The sequence below is a fragment of the Arachis duranensis genome, chromosome 1 (assembly GCF_000817695.3).
Source record: "Arachis duranensis cultivar V14167 chromosome 1, aradu.V14167.gnm2.J7QH, whole genome shotgun sequence".
Lineage (NCBI taxonomy): Eukaryota > Viridiplantae > Streptophyta > Magnoliopsida > Fabales > Fabaceae > Arachis > Arachis duranensis.
In genome coordinates, this window is record NC_029772.3 from 2,353,914 (window position 1) to 2,380,512 (window position 26,599).

At 36.0% G+C, this 26,599-nt stretch overlaps 1 protein-coding gene across 1 annotated transcript; it reads right to left on the minus strand.

Annotated features, from left to right (window-relative positions):
- Positions 1–720: 720 nt before the first annotated feature.
- LOC107483078 (nuclear pore complex protein NUP107) lies at positions 721–24,622 on the minus strand. The gene is made up of 24 exons (XM_016103715.3): positions 24,374–24,622; positions 23,602–23,960; positions 22,650–22,719; positions 19,596–19,711; positions 19,020–19,051; positions 18,791–18,916; positions 17,581–17,739; positions 12,073–12,165; positions 11,818–11,985; positions 10,989–11,084; positions 10,284–10,519; positions 10,139–10,196; positions 9,693–9,781; positions 8,368–8,499; positions 8,047–8,169; positions 7,423–7,521; positions 7,110–7,298; positions 6,587–6,761; positions 6,299–6,455; positions 5,947–6,146; positions 3,090–3,231; positions 1,932–2,092; positions 1,601–1,717; positions 721–978 (listed from the first exon to the last, which is right to left on the minus strand). The coding sequence occupies exons 1-24, from the start codon at positions 24,451–24,453 to the stop codon at positions 919–921; spliced, it is 3,237 nt and encodes a 1,078-aa protein (XP_015959201.1). The 5' UTR covers positions 24,454–24,622; the 3' UTR covers positions 721–918.
- Positions 24,623–26,599: the final 1,977 nt, after the last annotated feature.

Below are 26,599 nucleotides of genomic sequence, written 5' to 3' on the forward strand. Positions count from 1 at the left end.
TGATGATCGACAACAAAAAAGTTGAATGTTTGGAAATATTTTTTATAACAAATATGTAATGAATTCTTAATGTATTAATTAAATTGTGTTGGATTATACGAAATTGTGTTGGATTAATTTATTTTATGATTGTTATGTTATGTTATTTTTATTTTTTTTTCTAATTTTTTAAAGATAATATTGATAAATACTTTCAAATATCTGTCTCTCCCGCAAAGACAATTAAATTAAAATCCACAAAAAAGATTAAGAAAGGAAGCGAACAATTTTTTTTAATAGGAAATACGAGACAAAAGAGAGATATCGGAACCACAACTATACATTACCAGTCATTTAGTATAACTGAGCCATTTTGGAATATCACCTATGGAATTATTATGGGCAAAATTATCGGTATTCAAAACACATACACTCAAATAAATAACAAAATATGTACATAACTAAATATCCATTCACCTTAATAGCATGCGTATAACAAAAATGGGTAATCCAAGTCACAAATATACACATTGAACTATTTTGCCTAGCATTAAGAATATTTTGATGGCCATAAGAGACTTTCTTTCATTTAGAACTATTTTGTCAGAACTAAAATTGTTTGAAGGCCAAAATGATAGTTTACTCCCAGTTTAAACCAACATTGAACTAAAATACATTTCAAGGTGTATATGCTGAGAGTAGCAATCACACATGTTCTAAGAATACCACCTTTGAGGAGAGTAAATGGAAAATGTGAGTTGAATATTTAGATGAGATATATATACAGCAAGTGAATTCTTTTTAACAAAATGAAAGAGAAAATCTCCAAGACATTCTTCGAACAATAAACACAAGGTACCTTAACTGCACTACAACAAAATATATAAGCCTTTCAAAGTTAATTCACTCTCTGAACTCGTCAGCTGGTGGAGCAACAAATTATACCTCAGTAAGCTCCATTCTGCAGATTGAGTACTCCCTCTCGAACAATAGAAACTCCTGAATGAGAAAGAGTCAAACGTCAAATCTGTCTCCAGATTGATAAAATAAAAATTCAACAAATTCCATTGTCAGCACAATTATTTTGTTTTATCGGGCGCCAAGAGCATGTTTGGACTGGCTTTTATAAAATAAAAAATATGATTAAAAAATATTTATCTTTTATAAATTTTTTAAAGCCAATAATACTATCATACTAAGGTTCTAAGAAAACCAAAAACAGGAGAGAATTTTGATAATTAAAAATACTTCTTAAATTATCTATAAAAACATCAAGATTCTTAAAAGAAAATCTGTACTAAAAAAGGTTAAATAAATTCTATTTTTTTTTCAGAAGTCAATCCAAATGCCTTCTACACCCCCTTCTCCCAAACCAATATTTTTATCATGCACAAAGCTCAGCATCTTTGCGAATCTAAAGAATAATACAATAAAGGAGCCAATGCTTAAAAAAAAGGTAATACAACCATCTTCCAATCTGTTTGTTTATTTTTTATGCCAACGAAAATAATGTAACCGAGAGATAATGCCTCAAGAAAGGCATAAAACAGACTACACAGGGTGAACATTTTAAACATAGAGCCTCCAGTAATTCTTTAAGATGAAGAAATTATCAACTTGCCTGTAATTGTTGTTGACTAAATAAGTGAAGAAACTTAGTTTCGGGGCTGCCAACCATTTCAATCAATCGATCGTGGCAATCAGGCATGACTCCTGATCCCATGAGAGAGACAGAAACCTATATATGACAATAAATTTGTAAAGAATAAATATATGTACACTCCAAAACTACAAGGGGGCAAACAAATCAACTGAGAAATGATGTCCAAGTGGTTACTCAATGGTAAATGAGTAATTATTTGTGACGTTCTTGACTCATTTTATCAACTTTTACGTAGATTTTGAGGATAACAAAAAATTTAAATGTCGATCAATACCATTCATTAACTTACTTGCATACAACGGAGAATGATTTCAGGGAGACAGCATCTACGGCAAAGTCCTTTCACAATGTAGGTTGCTGGGTATTCTATGGTTCCATCTTTATTGGAGTACCAAGCATCCAATCTGGATATTTCCAATGTCACCCCAGATTGGAACCGAGGAAGCTCACCTGCAATATGAAATAAATTTAATTACTGGATCTTTCATTGAGTTTCATTAAGGACTCTTTAACAGTAATTCCAGCTCAAAATCATACAAGCTGTACCATAGAAGAAAGCAAATATAATGGTCACCCTACACCATTTGATTTCAATTCACAAAACTACCTACATGAAAATTCTTCCAATGACCAATTTATTCCAAATTTTTGTCAAGACTAGACCCAATATCAATTAGTAAATGAAGAATTGAAGTAATAACTGTCAAGTCCATAATCACTCAGTCAAGAGGCTTTTAATACCTTAAGGACCAACTCTTCCCAAAAACTGTTATATTTTATTTTTATTATTTAAGGAAAGTATGTTTAATAATATTTTAGGAGTAAAAATGTTTAAAAGAGTGAAAAAAGAAATTTTATTATTTAATAAAAATAAGCTTTTTAAAATATTTGTATGTTTTGCGGATATATCCGAGCCGATCTGCAAATGTGCGGATCGGATCGGATCCGAGCTTAAAAAACATGGATATTGGATCCGATCCGATCCGCATTCACCACTCCATACCACAAAAATAAATTTATTTTTCCCTCATCTGAAACACACAGGATTCATGTGTCTAGATGCCAATGGAAGACTTTTTATTTCCAATAATCTACCTTTCCTGAGTCTAGAATTCCCAAGAACAAGCAACTCACCTCTCTTTCTCACACATCAAACACAGTCTGAAAGACTCTGTTGTTCTGTATATCAAATAGTGGCTATTCACCAAATGTTGAACCCACATCAGTAGAAACCTCCCCAAGAAATCAGTTATGAAAATGAGTTACACAGCAACAATATCATCAAATAGACACAGGTCGCCCAATTTTAGCCTCTTATTAATTTTGAACCAAGAAAAGAGAAGACCCAAGGAAGCACATCATTGCAAAATAAATTTCAAGCTTGTTTTACTATATTGATGTGCAACCCATTCTGATCTACGGCTACATATACATTAATGTTGCTTACCTTTAAAACCTGCAGCCATAATTGTTCCAAGAATACCACCATCATTGAGATTGTGTGGTCCAAGTCCATCACCAGCTATTGCTAAGCAACGGAGAACAACATCAATGCAATACTTGTCCCTTGAAGATATGGAGACATTCACCTGCACAAGATTAGATTCTACATGATGCAGAAGGTAACAATGACATTAAGCTTGGAAAAGCAGTCTCCTTACAAAGTAACAAAACATTCATCTTCCTGATTTGCAGGAAAGATGCCCATCTTCCACAATTTTCCCTTTCCAAATATTTCAAACCACAAAAGAGTTCACTCAAAGATGTAGAAAGTTATGCGAAGGGATAAAAACAAACAAAAGAAAACCATGAAAACAACAGAGCTAACTTATGAAAGTTTGTAGCAACAAGAGGTTTATGCCCCCTCTATGGTTTATTAGGTTGGATAGAACACACTTTAGAAGTTATATTTTGAACCCTGTAATATTCTTGAATTAACTTATGTTCAAGGCTTCTAAATATTCTTTTTAATATATTTTCCTTGTTTCACCCTTATGCTAACCAAGGTCTATTACTAACATGTCGCAAGCCTACATCACCCTATATTATGTTCCTCTGAACACAAGCGACTACAATCCAAGGTATATTACAAACAAGTCTACATCGATCTATTTCATGTCACTGATAGGATATCTAGTAACGCGGAAGAGTTAGAAAGATAACTCTTTGTGCAGTAAATTGTAAAGGCTAAATTTCTTTGTTTTAAATAAAAAAACCAATATCAATAAGACGGGGAAACCATTACACGATGGGAAAAAAACACCAAAGATTAGTGAAACACAACTTTCCATCTCCCAACATGTTTTGAGAGGGAAAGACCTCCAAGGCTTCAAAGAATTCATTAAAGGTGTATACTTCATTGATTCTATCGGTGACTAGTTTAGTTTCTACCTCATAAGCCTTATTTCTCAGAAAAATATATCAATAAAGTAGCATTAGTTGTGCTGAGCAATATACTCCAGATAGTGGTTTATACATCACATTGCAACAAAGAATCAACTGGGCAATGTGAAACTGACAACCAATATTGACATGTTTGTGATTCTTATTCTTTGTAGTAGCTTGTCAACAAAGACCAACATTGCAACAATAGCTTGTGAAATTGCTGGACAAGTTCTTGCTAGCAGGGATAGGCCACACTGGAGAAGGAATCAGATGGTTGGGTTGGAGATCAGAACGAATGAGTTCGACAGCAGCCAACAGTGGAAAGCAGCAACCACAGAAGGCCGTGAAAGACTGAAACATTGCCAGAATGGACAAGCAGCAGAAAAGGCAAAGGTTTGAGACGGCCAAAGTTGCACACAGCAGTTGACCAGACAGAATGCTCGAAAGGCCGGTGGAGAAAACACAGGAAGTGAACAGTGATTTCTGGAAAACAATGATGGTGAAAACACGGATTTTGAAGATCTGAGGTTGAGTTCTGAAAAAACGTTTAGAAAATAGAAACTCTGCAGAAGTTAAGGAGGATGGTTCCACATTGAAATGACATTGAGAATTAGCTTTTCTAGATTGGTAAGGAGAAAGTGAGAAGAGGATGGCTATATGTTTAATATAAAGTACTATTGATATGATTATATTGTAATTGCATGAGACAATAGACAAGACACTTCTAATTTATATTTATAATATTAGGGAACACTGCCTATGTTGAGATTAGACATATATCAAACATGGAATTGCACTAAGGCTAGGGGGGTTGACGGCAAAGGGGTTAGACAACTTAGGATGTAAACTTGGTATCCAGGAAAAGTGAAGAATAGAAATGGAGTATGCATTATCGTTGATTAGTAGTGAAGAATGAAGTGGTAAGGGTTAAAAGTGAGTGATCAGATCATTACACTACACTAGTAGTTTAGCCGGGGGCCTTTTATGTGGTTAATGCCTTGTTAGCTATATGCCCATTCAAATGCCTCTACTTAGCAACTTAAGCTTTTGCAATAGATGATTTCATGGCATAGTGTCAAAGCTTCTAAGTCTCTAATAGCCTGTAACTAACTTAAGTATGTAAAGACCCTTCTATCCCCTACAACTAGTGTGCTGAACTCTCCTCACTTGTGTATATAAGTACTGATTCAATACTCTAATGGGATCAGATTCAGCTTCTAAGTCTCTAATCACCCGTAACTAAAGTATGTAAAGACCCTTCTATCCCCTTCAACTAGTGTGCTAAACACACTCCTCGCTTGGGTATATAAGTACTGATTCATTACTCTAATGAGATCAGATTGTCTTCTCTTCTCTTCTTTCAAACTATTAGATCTAGAAGATTTAATCCAAGATGAATAGTTGGGAGACACGATTTTCTTTGGAAGAGACTTAAACAGACATGTGGGTCATGATTTTTGTAGTGAATACAAAGGATAGAAGTAATTCTCCCACCAACTAACTTCTCCGGAGATCTTACAGAGGTTAAAATCATCTCTGACAGACCAATAAGGGAGACAAACCAGAGACATATAGCTTACTGCAAACATGACTTATGGCATGATGCAACAATATCATTTCCATAGAGCAGACTGCACCTAGTGGTTATAAGGAATTGAGGTTGTTTGTATTTATAATATTAGGAAAACCCCAATCCTAGTCAAATAAGGAAACAGTAATAATAAGATATATTACCCTAAACCCTAAACCCTAATGATTAATTCTAAGATATATTACCTGATATTATGATATTTGATTGACATGTAAAGTGATACTTATATTTGTTTCTAACAGAGGGCTTAACCATACTAAAGTTTAACATACAAATTCTAAAATACAGGGCAGTATGCAGGGCTTAACCATTCAATAGTTGAACATACCATTAGTTGTCGGCTTAAGATAACCTCATGACCAGCTGATGAGTAAAGGGCACTCATCAGGGTAGTGCACACAGTAGCATCTGGACACAAACAATCTCCAGATGGCAAGCATAGCATTGAAGTGGCATGAAGTTCAAGGTAAACAGGTTCAGTCGATTCATAGACATCATTAATAGAAGCAAGCCAAGGGGTTTCTTCTCCTACATAAAGAACAAGGGTCACAACTATGACTAGAGCCCAAATACTAATGCATCAATTTCTTTTTTTTTTAAAAAAAACATAATAGTTGCTCACATGTTCCGAACTTCCGATTCATTTCTAAATACTGTGTAAGATTTTCAACTAAACTCACTTTCTAGTAGTGAAAGAGATGCTGTCAGCATTTCCTCTGCTGTTGAAATGGCCCTCTTCTTTTCCTCTAACGACAGGTCAGAGGCAGGAACTTCTGCATTCTCTAGTTCAAGTTTGAGCCAATTGCGGTAGGTTGCATCACAGGAATAATATTCACGCTAGAGAAATGCAAATAAAATATAAATGTTAAGTGTTAAATAAATATCACACAAACACAAACGTAATTGTTAAGGTAGAAATGATAAGAACGAGGAAATATCTTATATCTGGCAAGCATAACCTAGCATACCCAGTCTTGGAACTCCCTCAGATGCTCAAAAACAATATCATCTTCCGACGTCTCCGGAGTTTCGGAGAGCTGTTTCAAGGGCTCAGCGAGAAAACCAAGTGCTGTGTGCGCACCTATAGGCATTGCTGGTACTCTCCACATCGAAATTAGAGCAAACTCCCTGAACAGTATGTTGCTACATGGGGAAAACAGGTTAATTTTTTGATAAAAGGTATTATGCTAAGTAGGAGACAAGAAACTGCAGTAACTAAGAGGCGGGTGTGCATCAAGCTCCAGCAACCAAGAATCAACAAAAGAACCAGAAAAATCGGGTTCTTATCTAAAGTAGGAAATTCATAATAAATAATGTGCACAGAAAAATGAGAATAAACAGTCAAGATTAACAACAAATGTCAAACATTATTTAGATAAGTAAAAGGTATAATCTCAAATTTTATTTCAAAGTTTCGATATTGTTGCACTTTCACAAGTAGAGTTCATCAGAAACCCCAACACAACTGGAATATAATGAGGCATCCTTTACCTGTGTGTTAATGCTCGGATAAGTAATCTTTTACTAACATCTTGGAAATTAGGAATTGTTGATGGTGGTGTAAAGCAAAGCCATTGAATGGCTTTGGCTTTCTGAAGACTTTGCAGTCTGTGCTGCTCTGCAACATCTGACAGGTCAGCATATTCACCAGCCTTGATCTCCCGAGATCTCAATAAAATTCTGTTCCAAAATGTTTACTTTGAGATAGAGGAGCGTCATACACTCATATGTACAGAACATTTTTCAAGACACATCTAAATGACCCTCCAAAAACAAGCATACTCTAAAGGAAATACCTACATACCTCTCTATGATATCTTCAAAATTGCCCGTCGAATCATCCTCGGAGGAAAATGGTAAATACTCAATGGCAGAAAGGAAGATCTTGTATTTGACGTGTACACTATTGAATGAAAAAAACAAAATAAATGTTACATATAGATATTTAGTAGTGTGATTCCAGATTATAATTACTCACTAGTTGCTTTTTTCCCTTGGCACTTTTATAGAACAGTCTTGCTTTCTTAGCTGTTAGTTTCAACTCGTGGTATTATTAAATATTTCATTTAACCATTATACAAAGGAACTAGATTGCCGTGATACCATTTTTATCTTGTGGTTATTCCATCTTAATGAATTCTTTATCTAGAAATGCAAAGAATATATATAGATCCACACACCCCCCATATATACATATAAATTCCAGATAAAATGATACGGTAAAGCATTTAGTCCATGTTTGACAGCTCTCAATTTTCATGTTCGATTGGCATGTTGACAATGGTCCTCTAACCGGACACAGTTCTACTATGCAAGACATGATCATAGTTCACCTGACAAAAACTTCAATCAAGCAAACAACATACAAAGGTATGACAATGTCATCAATAACATTATAGATACGCATAAAAGACAAAAGCAAGGATACCTGCTGTCTAGCCTGAGTTCCATCATGTGCACAAAGAGGTCAATACAACGGTGACATGCAAGCTGAGAAGCATATATGCCAACCAGCTCCTCGTGCTCCTTTGAAAAGAGAAACAGTGCATACCTAATATTATACCAATATAAATGCATATTATAACAAATTTACATTTAACTTATAAAAGTATCCAGCTCCCATAATATACTTGAAACCATGTTGATAAAGACCACAAAGTCATCAAATATGAAGGAAACCTTTGCCAATGTTCGAAACAGTGTGCTCATCTTTGATTTTATTTGGAAAAAGAAGTCACAGAATACATACATGTGCAAAATGTTATCACCAACGCTAAGAATCTTGTCTCTAAAGGTATCTTTCATTTCCTCAGCAAGTAAATATCTCAGCACGAGGACTAGATGTGCACCAAATCGTATCATCTGAGAATCTCCATGAGGCCTGACAGGACATAACACAGAAATTTGGTCAACTGATTCCCACCAATTAGCAATTAGAAAGTCGTCCTACTAAAATGGCAAATTCATTATAAGGACTACCTCCCTTAAACGAGAAGATGTTCCCTTCAACAAAGCTAAACTTTCTCTATTTAACAATGAAAATTTGATCTCCCCAGATAGAGTTTAGTAAGAGAACACACATTTGATTCAGATAAGCTTATACTTCTCTGGTAACCCCTTACTCAATTTCAACCTCAGATATTCTCAGGAATGACAATGCTCTGATTACTGAGGTTTCTCATTAAAGCATATCTTTAATATGCCTCGATTGTCTTTCCATATGATTTACATGTCACATATCCTTAACATTCCCTTCCCCTAAGTATATGATTTCACATCCTAAATATCCAAATTAGCAATTATAATTCACACATCTTACCTTAATCTTGAAATAAATCACATGCATCAAGCTTGAAACATGTTAACTTATTTGTGTATGTTAATCGTGGGGGAAAATTCAAACTCAGTAATCAGTATCACATATGTCTCTGCATTGCTCTGATGCTCACTTTTTATGTAATACCTTCTTTGGTGTCTTTGTCCCATATCAACAGCAATAATTGAAAAGATATAGACAAGGAATAATAGACAAAAAAATACTATTAAGAAAAAATATAGCTGAAGTTCACAATATTTCTGTAAATATCATGGTTCTGAAAACCGTAGTGAACAGGCCAGTTCAATCAGGTTAACCAGGAACCGGTCACCTAACCAGTACAATTTAGACCAAAATACTAGTTGCAAAAAACCAGTCAAAGATATGGTAAAACCGGTAAAAAATACATTGAACTGGTCCAAATTTTATTGGAAAATGAACTAAAAATTTAATTTTTTGAATTTTTTTTAAATGTATATAATATATAAAAATATATATTTTTATATCTGACTCAAACCCGCTTAATCTTGGTTGAGCCTTTAAACCTTTGGCTTTGCCGGTTCAATGACCAGCCCAGTTTTTAGAACCTTGGTACATATAAAGAATTGGCGAATTTCACTGTAGTGAGCAAATGAGATTCGAAAGGTAATAGTAGTGCAACATCTAATCTAGCAAGTTGCTGGAATAACTGAAAATCTAGGCATAACAACTTTTCAGCAAGTGTGTTAACATGGAAAAGAAAAGATAACATTACTCACCTAAATATATTCTGATCATTTTCTGATGGTGCTATCCATGACCATATAAGGTCCAGTACACGTGGTATATCACCTTGCATTAAAGTCATCTGAAAAGGCAACGAATAGCTTAAGAAATCAGGAAAATAAAAGGGGAAGATATAACACAAGGTAAAATTTTATTCTCTCGATGCCTTAAGTAATTGCAATTGCACCATTAAGTTGAAGGGGGAAAATGAAGAGACCGAGAAGAAAGAAAGCTAAAGACTGCATCCTTTGAGCAATAGGCTCCATTTTAAACCAAGAAAAGATTTACAACTTCTATTGTTCTGTTTCATTCCCTTATTTTTTTTCTTTTGTTATTAAAAATATATGTAGAAATGCTCTAAAACGTGAAAATATTGAACACCTAGAATAAACAATGACAGAAATTCGCATATGAAATAAAAACAAGCTTTTAAGCATACCTGAATTTGTCGCTGTTGCTCCTTGCATTGTTGAGTTACAGCCTCATGCATCATTTCACTAAAATGACATTAGGAGAAAAGGATTACAAATGATAACAATAAACCATCATAAAAAGCACATTTGTAACAATAATTGTACAGTTACCCTGAATGTAGCTTCTGAAGAAGAGATGAAAGTTGTCGTGGTTGCTGATTCAAGACTTGAATAGGCCAATTTTCGGGCCCATCTGTGGGATCCAAGGAGCCATCAGCGTGTCCTGGGCTTCCATTAATTACATCACCAAAAGATCTAAGTTGATCAATTCCACCAGGCAGCGAACGTGTGATTTCCAAGTCTACCTGCACATCAAGCCAAGACTTCGCCAATGCCCAGCATGCTGACTGCAAATGTTTCAAGTTATGCAATTAATCAGCATAAGCTTCCAACATTAACAGCATGATTGAGGAGAAGATTTAGAGCCTTGCTAGGTGGTCAATGATTTTTCGGCCAGCATATAGCCAACACTCACAAGTCTGCTTAAAAAATATGAGAACAAGATGACCCAGAAGAAAAGTAGACTACATATTAGCTAAAAAATATTCATCACCTAGACTTTTTCTTTGTGGTTTGCATGCATGCAAAATATACTAGTTCATGTGTGTATCACTCAAATATGTGCAAAAGCTTGACAAAATATGGGTGCAATCATATAAAAATACAGTGTTGGCCAAGTGTTGACAAAAAAATAGCTGGCCCCCTAGAATACCCATATGAGTTATTAATTTTGCTACTTATTTTTTGGGATAAAAATTAGTTTACTATTCTACGTGCATGTAATTACGAATCAGAATCTAGCAGACAAGATTCTACCTCCCAATCTGTACACAATGGAAGCATCCGTTTTAAGTTGCTACATTGGACTGCATATACAGCAGCTTCAAATTTCCCACCAAGCTCTGATATTTTCTGCAGAATAAATTGCAAATAAAAAGTTACATTTAACAAGTTTTATATTTTAATTACAAACTGTTAAGAGTCTAGAGAAGAGAGAATTCGAGAGAGAGAGGATGTACTATCACTGTTTTTGAGATTATAATTGATTAGCACTGAATCAGTGCATTATACAGGAGTGTTTAGCTTGTAGCCTATGCAATCCTACAGGGCAGAACTACCATCCTCTATAGGCTATACTAGTATTGATCTAGCTTACTCTATTTTAACAGAAGGTTCATGAAGTCGATATAAATGAATCAACATGATATGCTATTGAACAAAAATATAAAACTATTTATCCTTTTATTAAATTAAATATTTAAATTTGATGGTAAGATGACAAACTGGTTAAAAGACGAGGGAAATTGCAATACAAGGATGTTGAGAATAAAGGATTTAAGAGTTTAATAAGCAAGATGGTATGAGAACTGAACAGAGAGAGAGAGAGAGAGAGAGAGAATTATATGGAAATAACTAAAGGAAATAATGACAGTTCTATGTAGATGGAAAGAACACGGCAGAGAGGAAGATAAAACCATATTATAGAAAATAATACCATATGGAAAAGATAAAACGTGTGGAGCAGTACATTCATTTTATTTATAAAACCTTTTAGACATAACTGAGAAAAGAACAAGTAAACAGCACAGAAGTCAATAAAACAACATTAAGTCTTCAATTAGTATTCATTTACAAACAACATTACCTCTGATGCACAATATGAAGCCCATTTCCAGAGATGCCACTGATGACCAATGCCACTTTCAAATTCAACAGCCTGCAATGTTCTACTTTTACCATTCTTCACCAGAGCTTCAACTGAAGGAAACAGGTTCAAACCTCCAAATGGACAGAGAGAGGCAGCTCTCCATGGCTGCAAAAAGCCAAAAATGTAAATAGCAGAAAGCATAGACTTCTCAGCATAAACTTATCATTTTCACTTTTCCATTGAGATCTTCACCTGTCCAGCAGAATGACAAAGTCCAGATGCCTCTTCTAGTCTTCCAGCCCTTAAAAGAGTCCAAACATCTTCTAAAAGAGATTCATCTTGTTTCTGTACCGAAAATGTAAACCATCACTGATACCAAAGTAAAAATGGGTGTGTTCACTCAATCTCCGCCTTTTAAATTCAATGTCAACAGCTATGAAGAAAACATAAAAAAAATTGAGTGCAATACGGAGTGCATTCATTTCAGCTTAAAAAAGTGGTTACTATAACTATTCATAAAGCCTTTTCCATTAGCTATTTTTGCAGCTTCAAAGAGCACCAAAATAGTTGTTTTATCACTTTATGGAGTTTGACCTTTCCAAAAAAAAATACCTTATCTCAATATTTTTATAGATATCATTTAATTGAAAAAGCACATTTGTTTTGCAACAAAAAGTTAACACAAACAAGCCCATAACAAAAAACTTTGAAAAGGCTTTTACTAGAAAGAAAATAGACGAGTAAATAGAAATGCATTAACTCAAATCATAACAAATAATCCACAAGAGTAAGGTCTTCCTACTGTCAGCGGCAACTGATATGAGCAAAAATTTGTCCTAAAAAATCATAAAATTTCTATGTGAAGAAGTGTAACAAGTAGTGCACCATAATGGGATCACCTCTCCCAATCACCATCAACACATCCACTGACAACAGAATTTCCGGTCCTTTCTTGCAAATCCACCTGGTCATTGGTTCTTCTTCCCCTAAACTGAACTGCCATTGGCTGTAAGTGGGTATTCTGGGTGAAATGGAACCCAGATGGCAGTGTTAATAAATTCAAGGCACGGCTTGTCGCAAAGGGTTTCCTTCAGAAGGTTTATTTTGATTATTATGAGACATTTTCACCAATGGTGAAGCCAGCTACTATTCAGGTAGTATTGACCCTAGCCCTCACTAATGGCTGGGTTCTAAACCAATTGGATGTGAACGTGTTCCTAGATGGTGTGCTTAGTGAAGAGGTGTACACTGAAGCAACCGGAAGGGTTCACGGATAATTCTGGGCTGGTATGCAACCTATACAAGTCGCTATACGAACTAAAACAGGCTCCGGGGGCTTGGTTTGAGACGCTGAAAACCACACTTAACAAAACTTGATTTCCAGTGGGCAAAAACTGTCTTACCTTTTGCTGGTCTATGTATTCAACATATAGATATTACAAAGATCATTGGCTGAAATGTAGTAATTTCAAGGGATCCTTCGGTTATTTCTCTCTAGGCTAATTTCTAGGGATTACTAGGCTATCCTAATCTATTTTAGGAAATACATATATGTAATAACATGTATACATAATACGGAAATTAGATAAAGTAATAACACTTAAGAGTCTCGGGTTCAACAGTGCCAAATGTGAACTCTCTCTCTTCATCAGGTCTGATCAGTCTCAGGTTAGCTATATCCTAGTCTATGTTGATGACATAATCATCACAGGCTCCACCTCTTCCTATATTCAAGAGCTTGTCACCAACCTTAACATCAGATTTGCTTTTAAAGACTTGGGAGACTTGCACTAATTTTTGGGAATAGAAGTACAGAAACGCTTAAATGGCTCTCTTTTTCTGTCCCAACAGAAGTACATCAGGGATGTACTTGAAAAGAGCAAAATGGATAAAGCCGGATCCCTTTCAACTCCTATGGTTTCTGGTCTCAAGCTGTCACATAATGGCAGTTCTAAGTTTGATAACCCTACTCTCTATAGGTCGGTTGTTGGTGCCCTGCAGTATGCTACAGTCACAAGACCTGAAATCTCATTTAGCATCAACAAAGCTTGTCAATCCATGTCCTCCCCTCAAAAGACTCATTGCAAGGCAGTAAAACGAATCCTTAGGTATCTTGATGGAACTCAGGAGCTTGGACTTGAGTTCAAGCCAGCCGCAGATGCACAGATCCAAACCTAACAGGATATTGTGATGTTAGCTGGGCTGCTGATATGGATGACAGGAGGTCCAACATCAGGTGCCCATGCGTATCTTGGCCCTAACATCATGTCTTGGTGGTCCAGGAAACGGCCCAAAGTTGCCAGATCTAGCACTGAGGCCGAGTATAGGAGTATGGTGGATCTGACCTCAAGGCCAGTTGTATATTGTGACAATCTTAGTGCTATTATGCTCGCTCACAACCCTGTTTTGCACAATAGGACAAAGCATATGGATTCATGGAAGGGAAGCTACTGATTGCCCATATTCCCTCTTATGAGCAGCCAGCTGATATGTTGACTAAGGAAGTGTCTAAATCAAAATTCCTAGGTCTAAGGAAGAAATTACTTATAACAGATTTTCAGAATTGTGGAGAGCCCAGTTTCAAGGGGTATAATAGATTGAGTTAGGAAAGCATCTAGAAGAGTCTAGAAGCCAGAAGTGGTTACTGATCCAATATACATTTGATGTGGTTACTGAACACATTTGATCCACTAACTCCTCTGTGTGCATCCTTTGTGCATACACTCTCAAGAAAACTTGAGAAGAGTTATATTTGTCGATGCCATTAACTACTAGCAGCAATCAGAGGCCACAACCTATTACATTATCCTGACCGCATAACAAAGGCTCTTCCTCAGTATGAATCACCATAAGCAGCACACAAAGATCTGGTTTTGAATTAATATCAACTTTGGGAAAAGCAAGATTAGCTAATTTTGTCATGGTTGATGGCACCCATGATTTAATCTACCCAGGCTTGTAGGCTGTGATTATGCTTGGCAGATTTGGGAGAAGATCTACATGCACTATCCCTCTAAAGCTCATCCACACCACATGAAAAGTGAACTCAGCAAAACTACAACAGGTTCACAGTCAACCTCAGTATTTCTTACAAATCAGGGCTTCCGTTGATTCCATTGTTTCAATTGGACTCCACTTTACCTAATGCAGAACATAAAGTGAGCATTCTTTATTGAGGGAACAATGGGCTGTGGTGGGTTTTGTATTTAACTTGCTTAGTTGGTGAGGGAATAAAAAAATGAGCATTCTGTTATGAGGCGGTTGGGAACCATAAAGCGGTGGGGAAGTAATGAGAGGGCATTAAAAAAAATGGCATTCAAGAGACCAGATTCTCTCCTATTCCGAGTCTGATCCCAACTTTCTGAATGCCCCCTCAATAGTCAATACATCAGAAATTTGGGATGTTACAAGTAGCACATCCCATGAATCCAAAGGTGCATAATAAATTTCCTCAACAAAACAAGCTTCAATTCCTTACTCTACAACATGTTGCAAATCATGACTCCTAATTACGATGCAACAAACTTCCTCAACAATCAGCATTTTCCATGGTTCTGAAAATCGGACCGGACTGGCCGGTCGGACTGGTCCAACCGCAAACCGGACAGTAACACAGTTCGGTTTACTGTCCCAAACAGGTGATTATAAAACCGTTTGTAAACCACTGAACCGACCGAGAACCGGCCGATCAGACCAAACTGGTACCTGGCCAGTTTACTCTAAACGATGCCGTTTAAAAAAAAAGAGAAAGGGTTCCTGAATTGAGAAACCAGTCTCTCCCCCTTTCAGGCTTTCACTCACGCAGAGCTCTTCCCCATTCTTCCTTGAAAACCCTAGCCTCCATTGCGCCGCCGTTGGTCTCACCATCGCCGCTTGGTTCATCATGGTCGTTCGCCAAATCTCCTGGTTCGTCGTGCTCGACGACCCTCCCATTCGCCCAATGCCAGCGTCTCCAGGTCTTGCTCCAACATCGTCTGTCCGTCGTGTTCGTTGCCACCTCCCCAGCATTCGTCGCCACCTCCCCATCGTCCGTCTCCATCTCACCAGTGTTCATTGCCAGCTTCCTGTCGTCCGTCGCTCTCCCTCAAATCTATGGTCACTGCCCTCGCCGAAGGTAATGCCTCGGATGCTCAGTCAGTGCTTGGTGCTTTTTCTTGGTTGATTGGCTCTGCTTGATGATAAATTTTAACTCTCTTACTGGCTTGTTCTTGCTCGTTTCGGGTTGCTTAACTCTATTACTGGCTTACTGATTGATGATAAACTGATACTGATAAATTGTTATTGGCTTGTTCTTGTTTTTTTTTCTGTTGTTAAATTTTGTTAAAAGTTTCTTGATGATAAATTTTGTGCTCATTGCCTAAAGGAATACTTGAAATTCAATCACAAAATGTAACAAATTGTGTATTGAAATGAACTCGCATAATCATCGTCTTACTGACATTTTAGTAACTATGTTTTACTGTTTTAGCTCCCAGAAACCAGGTAATTATCATTTCCGTCTATGTTAATACCATTGAATAGAAGGAAACACTAAAATGATGTGATTAATCACTATTATGTCAACTTGAAAATAATTGTGTGCAAAGTTTGAAAGTTGTTAATTTCACCTTATGCTTAATATCAACAAGCCTCACTTTTTGACTTAAAATTTAACTGTTTGACACTATGCAATTTGATTTATTGGTTAAGAAATCACCTTCTAGAATCTTTGGGATTTCATACTTTAAAACTGAACTTGATTAGCCAAATAAAGTGGCAACAAACACGCCAAAACATGAATACATGTATCTTTGATAGTACATTTTGCCATAAGTTGGTGCTTAATATTCTTATTGATTTCTAAGGTTGTTGTTTTTGTTTTAACTTTTAAGGCCGTGTTTTGTGCTCAATTTTCATTTTGTAGGAAATAGTTGGAGGTACATAAGAATAAAAAAAGAAGACTATCCCAATGGTACTACTATGTTGATTCTGGTCCTCCACAAGCTTGAACATAGATGTCATTTTATATTTGGATATTTTCTTTTGTCATTTAACTTTTAAGATTGTATTTTGATAAGATCATAAGATTTTAGTTGATAACATTTGATATACTGCCTTAAATTTGGAAGACATTTTAAGATTTATATTAGACTATACTTATGTTTTAGGATATTTATTTATATTTTGTCTGTTATTTTATTATAAAACAGTTTTTATGGTTGAACCAGTTGGACCAATGAACCAGTAAACCAGTAACTAAAGCGGTTTGATGACCGGTCCGGTTTTTATGACCTTGGCATTTTCTGTTCTTCTTTTGAGAGATTGTGGTGGCCAGCTACTGGTAGACTTGGCCAAAGCCAAAAAAAGATGCTCTAGAGGTTCCAACACATATATTTTTCTCCTGCAAGGTCTCCTAGTCCTATGAGTAGTGTCTTTAACCATATCATAATACATCTATCTTCTTCGATTCTCTAAATCTCTCTATGCACTTTCCTTATCTTGTTTTCCAATACTTTTTAAACAGATACCATGCATCAGGGAGAGAATTATTGCATGATCTATCAGTCCAAAATCTTCTGCAATAACAACTAAATGGCTAACTTCATGATACTATATGCAAGTTCCAATATGAAGTATTAATTATGGTTTTTAAATCTATTGAAGGTAAGTAAAGAAGAAAGGAAAATAAATTGGTATATGGTATATCCATGTATGATATAGATCAACGTGGGAACCAAGTGACTGAAGTATGAAACGGCAAAGCAATCATGTGTAAAATACCATGTCATCAGGCAATAAGTTTGCATTTTCACGAGTCGGAGCATCAAAATCCAAGTGATGAACAATGTTCATATCAGCTTTCTCTTTCCTTAAGTAACGTTGAGTATGATGCCAAACACCAGAACTAGGAAGATAACTACCAACATGAGATCCACGCACCTACAAAATAATGCAACATCATATGTAACCAAACAAGAATACTAACACATAAGGTGAGGCAATATGAAATATAAAAGTTTATCAATTTGGGACGGATTGCAATAATGAAAAATATGCACCATTATTTTGAATAAACCAAAGCTTATTTGCAACTTGTACTCAATGCACCTAAAATTATTTCAAACAAGTAACTTCATAAGATGGTGCATCAGGTGCAATTATTATGGATACTTTATGGTGTGCTTATATGTAATAAGAGACAAAATAAAGAAATAAATTATGGTTTACTGTGTTCTTATAAACCCTAAATAAATTATGATGATGATGACTTTAAATCATGTACTTAATACAAGTCACCTCAAAATAAAATACCATAGATTCTAAAATCTCCAATTTAAACAATTAAACAATAGACCAAAAAGAAAGTAAAGTTTTGATGAAAAGTATGGGCGCTGCATATTATCCTTCAGTGCACTTCACTAGGCTGGAGTACTTGCATCTTCATGGGTTTTTCTTTGCCTTCAAAGTAGTAAAATTTCAATTATGCGAAGGGACTGGTACCTATGCTGTTTGGTTTCTAATTTCATTTCCTATTTCATTTTCAATGTTTTCTGTTTTCATAATTTTGTGAACAAAAAAAGTGAGAATAAATATCAGTTTTATGTTTACATTTCCAGTTTTCACTGTTTCCTTCATAAAAAACGGAAAAACAGAAGTTTTAAAAAATGAAAATGAGGGGGGAAAAGAAAAACATAAAACCAAATATGTTCCAGGTTTCATTCTTGATTTTCATTTTGCATTTCAATAGTTTCTGACACTATTCTAGGGAAGATAACGTATTGAGATATATTTTATAGATTTGGTTGTACAGTGAATTAGTGGTTAATAGAGTAAGCTAGTGAGGAAGCTAAGTGTAGAACATTCTCCCAGAATTATAGGTTTCCTAAGCACGTTGCTCTATCTCACTGATACCAGTTATTACTTCTAAGTTCTAACACATTATTTGTGAATAGAATCAACTTTCCACACAGCAAATGTAGAAATGAATTACCTTTTCTTCCAAGTCAAGAGCTTTTGAAGCTAAGCCCTCCAACCACTGGACTATCCGAAGGCATAATTGAGCAGTATGGTCTTCTGAAACAAACTCACAAGCCACAGCATGGGAGGTTCCTGACACCTGTGATGAGTCAATAGATCTCAATCATTTATTCAGAGGACTCAGATGAGTGATTGATTATCTAACCATGTAAAATAACACCGCCGACACACACACAACATACCGGTATTTGCTCTTTAGATAGTTCTTCAGTCACTGCAAAAGAAAGAACTGTCAGAGGATAAAGCTACAAATAAAACATGAACATGCATAGCATCCAAAAAGAAATGCAAGAAAGGAGAACAGAATTTGGAAGGATGAACTTAAGCTACAGAGCCACTCTTTTGTGTATCTCTCCTATAATGATTAAGGATGGATACTTACAGGGACTTAGTACTTAGTAGAATATGTTGGGGAAAATGTCCTAGCGAACTGGAAATTCATCTATGTGGGAAATCAGTTACCAGTAAATAATTTTCTCAACATCCAATTGGAAGTTTTCTGAAGTATGAGATGAAGATTAATATCAAATCAATTACCTTCCCATCCTTAAAAGATCAAATTATAAAGGTGATTTAATGAATGAAAAGTCCAACCAATAGCAATGTTGAGTGCATCAATGCAAAGAGAAATAATTTGATATTTTTAAAAATAGATTTGAAAGGCACCTGAAACCTTAAGAATTACACAAAATCAAACCCACTCAGAAGGTCATCATTAAACTATTAAAATAGAATATCAAAGGTTTGAGATATATTTCCTTTTCCATAAACAAACCACAGCAAAGACCACGTTGCAGCCTCATCAAGCAAGAGCTGAGCCTTCTGCCTCATCAATTTGTCCTCAACAACTCGATGCTTAACATTCAAACCATACCTATAAAACAACATCAATTATAGTATGAAAAGTACGAATGAGTGTGATAATTTTCTCGGAGTGCTTAGTTTCTATACAACTAATTCCTAGGCCTGACTAGTTTCTACATAGTCAAATGTTTCTTTCCAACATCCTCCCTCAAGCTGGAGCATATAAGTTAAATGTTCCAAGCTTGCTACACAGATACTGAATCCGACGTACACCGAGTGACTGAAAATATCTTCTAGATGTTCACCGAAGCTTGTTTAGTGATTACTTCCTTTGAGAGAACTTTTTCTCGAACAAAATGACAGTCAACTTCGTTGTTTTGTTCTTTCATGAAATAGTGGATTAGAAGCTATATGAAAGACTGCTTGATTATCACAAAATAATTTCATTTCTTTGAAGTCACCAAATCTTAACTCTCAAAGAAGCTCTTTGATCCAAATGAGTTCACAACTAACTGTGGCCAAAGCACAGTATTCTGCTTCAGCATTAGGGTGTGCTACAACATTTTGTTTTTTACTTTTCCAAGAGACAAGATTTCCTCCAAGAAACAAGCAATAACCTATAGTAGATTGTCTATCAACGGCACAGCCTGCACAATTTGCATCACCGAAACCAATAATGTGAGAATTCCCTTTTTCTTCATAAAATATACCTTGTACAAGCAATCTTTTAATATATCTCAATATTTGCATTACTGCATTCCAATGATCTAAGCAAGGAGATTGCAGAAATTAACTTACTACAGCTAATGCAAAACAAATGTCTGCTCCAGTAATAGTGAGATATAGAAGTTTTCGAATTAATATTTATTCCTTTCAGGATACTAATATTGGCTCCCACTAATTAGGTAGTAACTTAAGATTTGGATCCATTAGACTGCCAGTTGGTCTACAATTCATCATCTTAAGTTTCCTTGAGTATATCTAGAGCATACTTCTTTTAAGAGATAACAACACCAATGCTAGATTGGGTAACTTCAATTCCAAGAAAGCATTTTAGCTTGCCCAAACCTTTGGTTCAATTTTCAACTGATTAATCCTTTCATGATCATCACCTGTGATAACAATATCATCCACGTACATTATCAAGTAAACACTTTTCCCTTGTGAATTATGACAGTATAAAACCGAATGATCTGCCTCGCTTTGTTTCATCCGAAAGCTCAAAAAATGCTGAATTTCAAAAACCATGATTTGGGGGATTGTTTCAGCCCATAGATTGAACATTGCAACTTGCAAACTAATCCAAACACCCCTTGAGAAACAAAGCCAGGCGGTTGCTCCATGTAAACCTCTTCCCCTAGATCACCATGAAGGAAGGCACTCTTGATATCCAATTGATGTAGCAACCAATGACAGATAGCAGCCATAGCTAAGAAAAGATGAACTGAAGTGATTTTGGCTACGGGAGAAAAGGTATCTCCATAGTCAAGGCCATAAATTTGAAAGTATCCTTTTACAATAAACCTTGCTTTAAGACAAGGAATTTGTCCATTTGGACTGACTTTGATTGTGTATACTCAAATACATCCAACTGTGGTTTTGACTGGAGGAAGAGAGACCAGCTCCCAAGTACCATGATGCTCTAAAGCTTGCATTTTATCAATCATGGCTTGACACCATCCTAGATGATCAAGTGCCTCTTCAACTCTTTCGGGTATTGAAATAAGTGATAGATGCTACAAAGGTGCACTAAGACGAAGATAATTGGTGATAACTATAAATAGGATGTGGATTTCTGGTGGACTGTGTACCTTTGCAAACTACTCTGATATGAAAAGTAGTTTTGTAATAAAAGTACACTCACCATATGTCTTGATCAGGACAGCATCAACAAATGAATTTTAAATATGATCTTACAAAACTTAGCAAGATGCTACAAATTAAAACAAGGTTTCTAAACAAGAAAAAATCAAAAATACTAGAAGATAGCCCTATGTACTTTTTGTTTTGGTCCACTGTAATACTGTATGAGCTTTTATTAGAAGAGTGGAAACTCTTTTGCAATTAATTTTAAAAAAAGCATGGTTTCTGTTGAGAGAGGTTGTATATTATATCATACATTTAGTATACTAGACAGTTATTAAATATGTCAATTTTCTAGATATACGTAACCAATATTTGTTTCCTAATTTATACAAGAAATCATAGTCATTACACAATAATTACAAATTATGGAAATTAATTGCCAAAATGCCTATATACTACAACTATTTTTTACAACAACGAATAATATTCAGCTCTTCGTATTTTCCATCTTTTTTTCTCAAATTAACCCAAACCTCTCAATCTGGGAGCCTAGTGACCTTTTGCTACCTTCATTGTGTCTTTGGCTCTGTGATCTTTGCCAATGTGACTCATCAGCATTGTAAATAACTAGATCTAAAGCTTTCAGTCAGATGTCTTTTCCTAGGCATACTCAAAAAAAGAAAGGGTAAAAACACTGTAACCCATCTAGTCAATCATATTTTGTTTCCACGGATTTCACCTTTAATGAAACTTAGTCATTGTTAAGCTATAATCAATTTCAAGAGGAAAATTACCACACAGGAATTGCCACTTCAAGTATTGTTAGATCCAACCAATTTTTCATGTATAGCTAGCCTCTCTCCTATACCAGTGGAATAAACTCAAGAAGAAGCAAACAGACCAGTTTTCACGTAACATGTAAGAAGGAAACCTAATCCAATTGGTCCAACAACAACTTCAAGAGTTTGAACCTATAGTAAGATTGTTGAGAGACCAAAAGAAAACATATGAATGGCGTGCAACAAGATAATCAATATTGTAAGATAAAAAGAAAGGAAGGAAGCATTACAGTTTTCCAACTTCCTATAGACAAAATGTAATTTAATAATTCCAGCATAATATTGAGTCTATGTGTGTGAATGCTTACAGTGCAAGACTTTCAAGTAGAATGATATTTATGCTGATTACAGTAGTAAATATACCTGATAGATTCTGAAACATCTCGACATGCATTCTCAAAACGTAGTATCAGATCAGAAACAGGCATCAATCCTGTAAATGAGTTCAACCAAATCAAAATTACATGATTCATTTCTCATGCCCCTACAATTTGTGACAGAAAAGGCACATGCTCAAAGGAGCACAAAGTCGTAATCTCAACATGGGAAAGTCCAACTAAATGCCCAAAAAATATGAAGAAATGTTATGTAACTACAAGAGATCAAATGATACAAATGACACCATGTCCTTTTCGGGGAAAGATGGAGTGCACAAAAGCAACAAAAAGGGTACATCAATACAATAAATCCCTCCCTTCCCTTTGTAAGAGCTTATTGGAAATTTCACAATAAAATTGCAAGCTAAACTCCTAAAAGAAGGCAAATAACAACTAACCCTTTCCTAAGGCCAAAGATAGAAAGCATGGTTGTCAGGATCACATAGGGTTGCATGCTCCTGCGCTCATGGAAGCTATTACCATTCTCGTACCTACTCTTCAGCACAGAGTTGAAGGAATGGTTCCGACTGCAACGCAGGAGCGATAGGATTGGTGGATCCTTGAGAAGTAGCTGATTCAGGTAAAACACTAAGGGCATGCCCCCTCTCTTGAGGTGTATATATGAATACAATTGTCTATTGCCAACTTGCATTCCATGGTATGTTCCTAATTCTCATTCATCCCCCCCCCCTCTTTTTTTTCCCTGTTCTCCTCACAAGCTTGAAGAAGGTCTTAGCATGAACCATTATGCTTCTAGAAATTTAAAACAAACAAGAAAAATATATACTTGCTGGTATCAAATGAAACATCAAGTTCAAAGAGATCATGTGTATCCTGAATTAACAGAAAAAAAAAATAAAAAAGAAAAGAAAAGAAAAAGGCAGATGAATGAAATGAAGTTCACTAGTACTGTATATAAATAAATGTACTTGCAGCACCTTGCATAGCACAGTCAAGCAGAGATCCAAATAAAGTAAAAATCGTTTCTGCACCATCTCCCAATGAGTCACCATCCTGTTTACAAGCTTTTAATGAGTGGCGTATAGAGTCAAAACCAGCATCAACAACAGGGATTCCTTGAATATCAGAAGACAGCATCCTTTTAGAGGAAGGTTGTATCTTTTCTTCATAGTATTCAGCATCAAGACCCTCAACCTCTTGTTTAATGTTTTCAAGAAGAAGTGCAGCATTAGTAGGGCTGTGGATACTTTGGCCATCATATAAAAGCCCAGTTTCACTCAACTTGGAAGCTGAGTTATCTTGATGGATTGAAGCACCAGAAGTTGAGTGCCTCTTCCTGCATCAATTCCATTCTTGAAAGTCAACACAGAAGTCTGAGAAACACTAACAAAACCCTAGCAATTAAATGATTTGCAGTTTTAAAAAGAATACAGAGCTAAGATTATAAAGAAGACCACCAAGTTCTCACACTCCCAAGGAACTCAAACCTTTCAATACTATCTTCCATATACCATCCAATGCACCAACCCACAATCATTAACAACACACTCAATTAAGGGAATGTAGGTGAATTTCGCAGCTTCATAGGTTAAGATGTCAAGCAATCAAAAAAATAATTGTGTGTTGTGCCCTAATACCTAGTGACTCACAACAGGAAGGGAACTCCCAACTTAAAAAAAGAAATGAAAAAGGCAATGGTTGATATGCAGCTTTGAATATGGAACAATGGAGAGAGGAAGATTCAAATACCCGTATCTGCGAAACTTCTGTCTAGTGGAGAGGTTCTGAGGATCGAAGATGCTGGGAGAGGTGTCCATTCCGTCATCCATAGTGGTTGACACTGTAGATTACTGCGATCAATAACAGCGAGGATGCGAAGGATGGCAGAGAAGACGCGAAGTGAAGGAGGAAGAGGACGCGTGATGCGCCAGTAGTGGAGCACACGAGGAGCGAGAGCGGTGGAGCAGCGGCGGATGGCGCGACGGCTCGAGGCTGGAGTGGGGTGTTAGGGCTGACTGGGGCTAACCCTGTTCCAACCCTTTTCTTTTGGGCTTTTCTGGAATCAGGGCCTGTAAGATTTTTCTTTTTAACTTTTGGTACTATGGTCCAAAATTGTTAAAGAAGACTTAGAACTGCTCCTAGAGGGCAGAGGCTAGAGTAAATGATTAACTCACGTTATTATAAGCACATTAAATGATTAACTTTTTTAAGATGATTTGTATTTATTAAAATTAAAAAAATTTAATATAATTTTATATATTAAATAACTTTTAAATTTACTTTTGTATTTATGTTTAGTATAATATTTTTTAATTTTAAAAATTATTTTACTAAATATAATTATTATTATTTGTATTTATTGAAAGTCATTTTTAATTTAATTTACTAAATATAAGTGTTATAACTATTAAAAAGCTATTTTTTGAATACTAATTTTTATAAGTTATTTTTGAAAAGTAAAAATTTTATCAAACCAAGTCTAATATATTTTATCATCAACCAACTAATATTATCGATGTTTAAATCTTATCTTGTACATACATTAGCGGCAAAGAAAGACGTTAGGATGTTGGCCATGTCGTCGGGAAATTTCAAAGTCCATTCTGGAGAACTTTCCGAGATATCATTTGGCCCTGGGGATCGCTGATGCCACGACCTTCTCGAGGACCTGCCAATGATAATCACAACGAGAATTGAGACGGATTTATTCAAATAAATCTTGGTGGACACAGGGGTTGATTCAAACATCATGTTTTGAAACGTGTTTGGCGCCCTGGGACTTAAGGAGAACGACCTCAAAGATCACTGTCATGGGGTCGTAGCATTGGGAGACAACTACATCAAATCTGACGGTTCTGTCACCCTCCCAATCTGCATAGGTTTCGGGGCGAGCCAGAAGTAGATAATGGCTGAGTTTGTGGCCCTAAGGGATTCTATGGCCGATAACATCATTCTTGGAAGAAGGACCATCAACGAGTTGTCGACCATCATTTGCACGAAGCTCCTCACAATGAAATTCGTGGCGGATGATGGATCTGTGGGGTTGATCCGGGGAGACTTGGAAACAGCAGTTGCTTGGGACAACGCTAGCCTAGCACTTAGAAAGAAATCAAAGGAGGCATTTGTGGTGTTCTTGGCAGACCTAGATACCAAGATTGACGAGAAACTGAGACCTGAACCACAAGGAGATCTGGAGAAATTTCAGGTAGGGGATACGGAGGATAAGTTTACATTCATAAATCGAAGCCTCCCCCATAAATTGAAGAAACATCTTATGGAAGCCATTAGGGCAAATAAAGACCTTTTCGCCTGAACTCCCGCCGACATGCCGGGAATAGACCTTGACTTCATGTCGCACCGCTTGGCCATGAAGCCAGAAGCCCAACCGGCCACACAGCGAAGGAGGAAAATATCATGGGAAAGAGCTAACGAGGTAGCCTGGCAGATGGTTAGGGTTGTGTTTGGCAAACGCGTTGGGGAAGGAAGAAGCGCATTTGAGTTTCTTGAAAGTTTTCTTTTTATGTTTGGTGTAACACCCTACCATACAGAGTCTTATGCTTAAGTCATAATTCAGAGATGGCAAGGTATTACGACCTCTAAAATAAAAATTTAGTACGTATAGTAGTATGAATGATTGATTATAACTAGGAGCCTTTGTAGAAAAAGGGGTAAACAAAAACCGCAACCTTAAAGCGCAACACTCCGATCGATAACGTAACGAACAAGGATAACCAACGCGAGATTATATATATACAAAGGAGTGTCAAAAACAGGAATATCAAGACTCAAGATCCGGCTGCGAAGATAACCGGTCCGAGCATAGCAATATATACATATGATAAAAATAAGGAAAACCCCAAAGGAAACCCAAAGGGACACAAATACATAAAACCTATTCTCCAAAATCTCCCATAAGAGGAGTCATCACAGTTTGTATTATTTAAGGGAGATAAAAGTATCTAAGCAAAACATATA

What these genes read in the sequence shown, in the direction of transcription:
- LOC107483078 (XM_016103715.3), bottom strand. Translation starts at nt 24,453, where the DNA reads ATGGATGACGGAATGGACACCTCTCCCAGCATCTTCGATCCTCAGAAC. An exon ending in TTTGTCATTCTGCTGGACAG is followed by an intron (nt 11,986 to 12,072) that starts GTGAAGATCTCA and finishes GGCTTTTTGCAG; the next exon opens with CCATGGAGAGCTGCCTCTCT. An exon ending in CTTCATATTGTGCATCAGAG is followed by an intron (nt 11,085 to 11,817) that starts GTAATGTTGTTT and finishes TTTATTCTGCAG; the next exon opens with AAAATATCAGAGCTTGGTGG.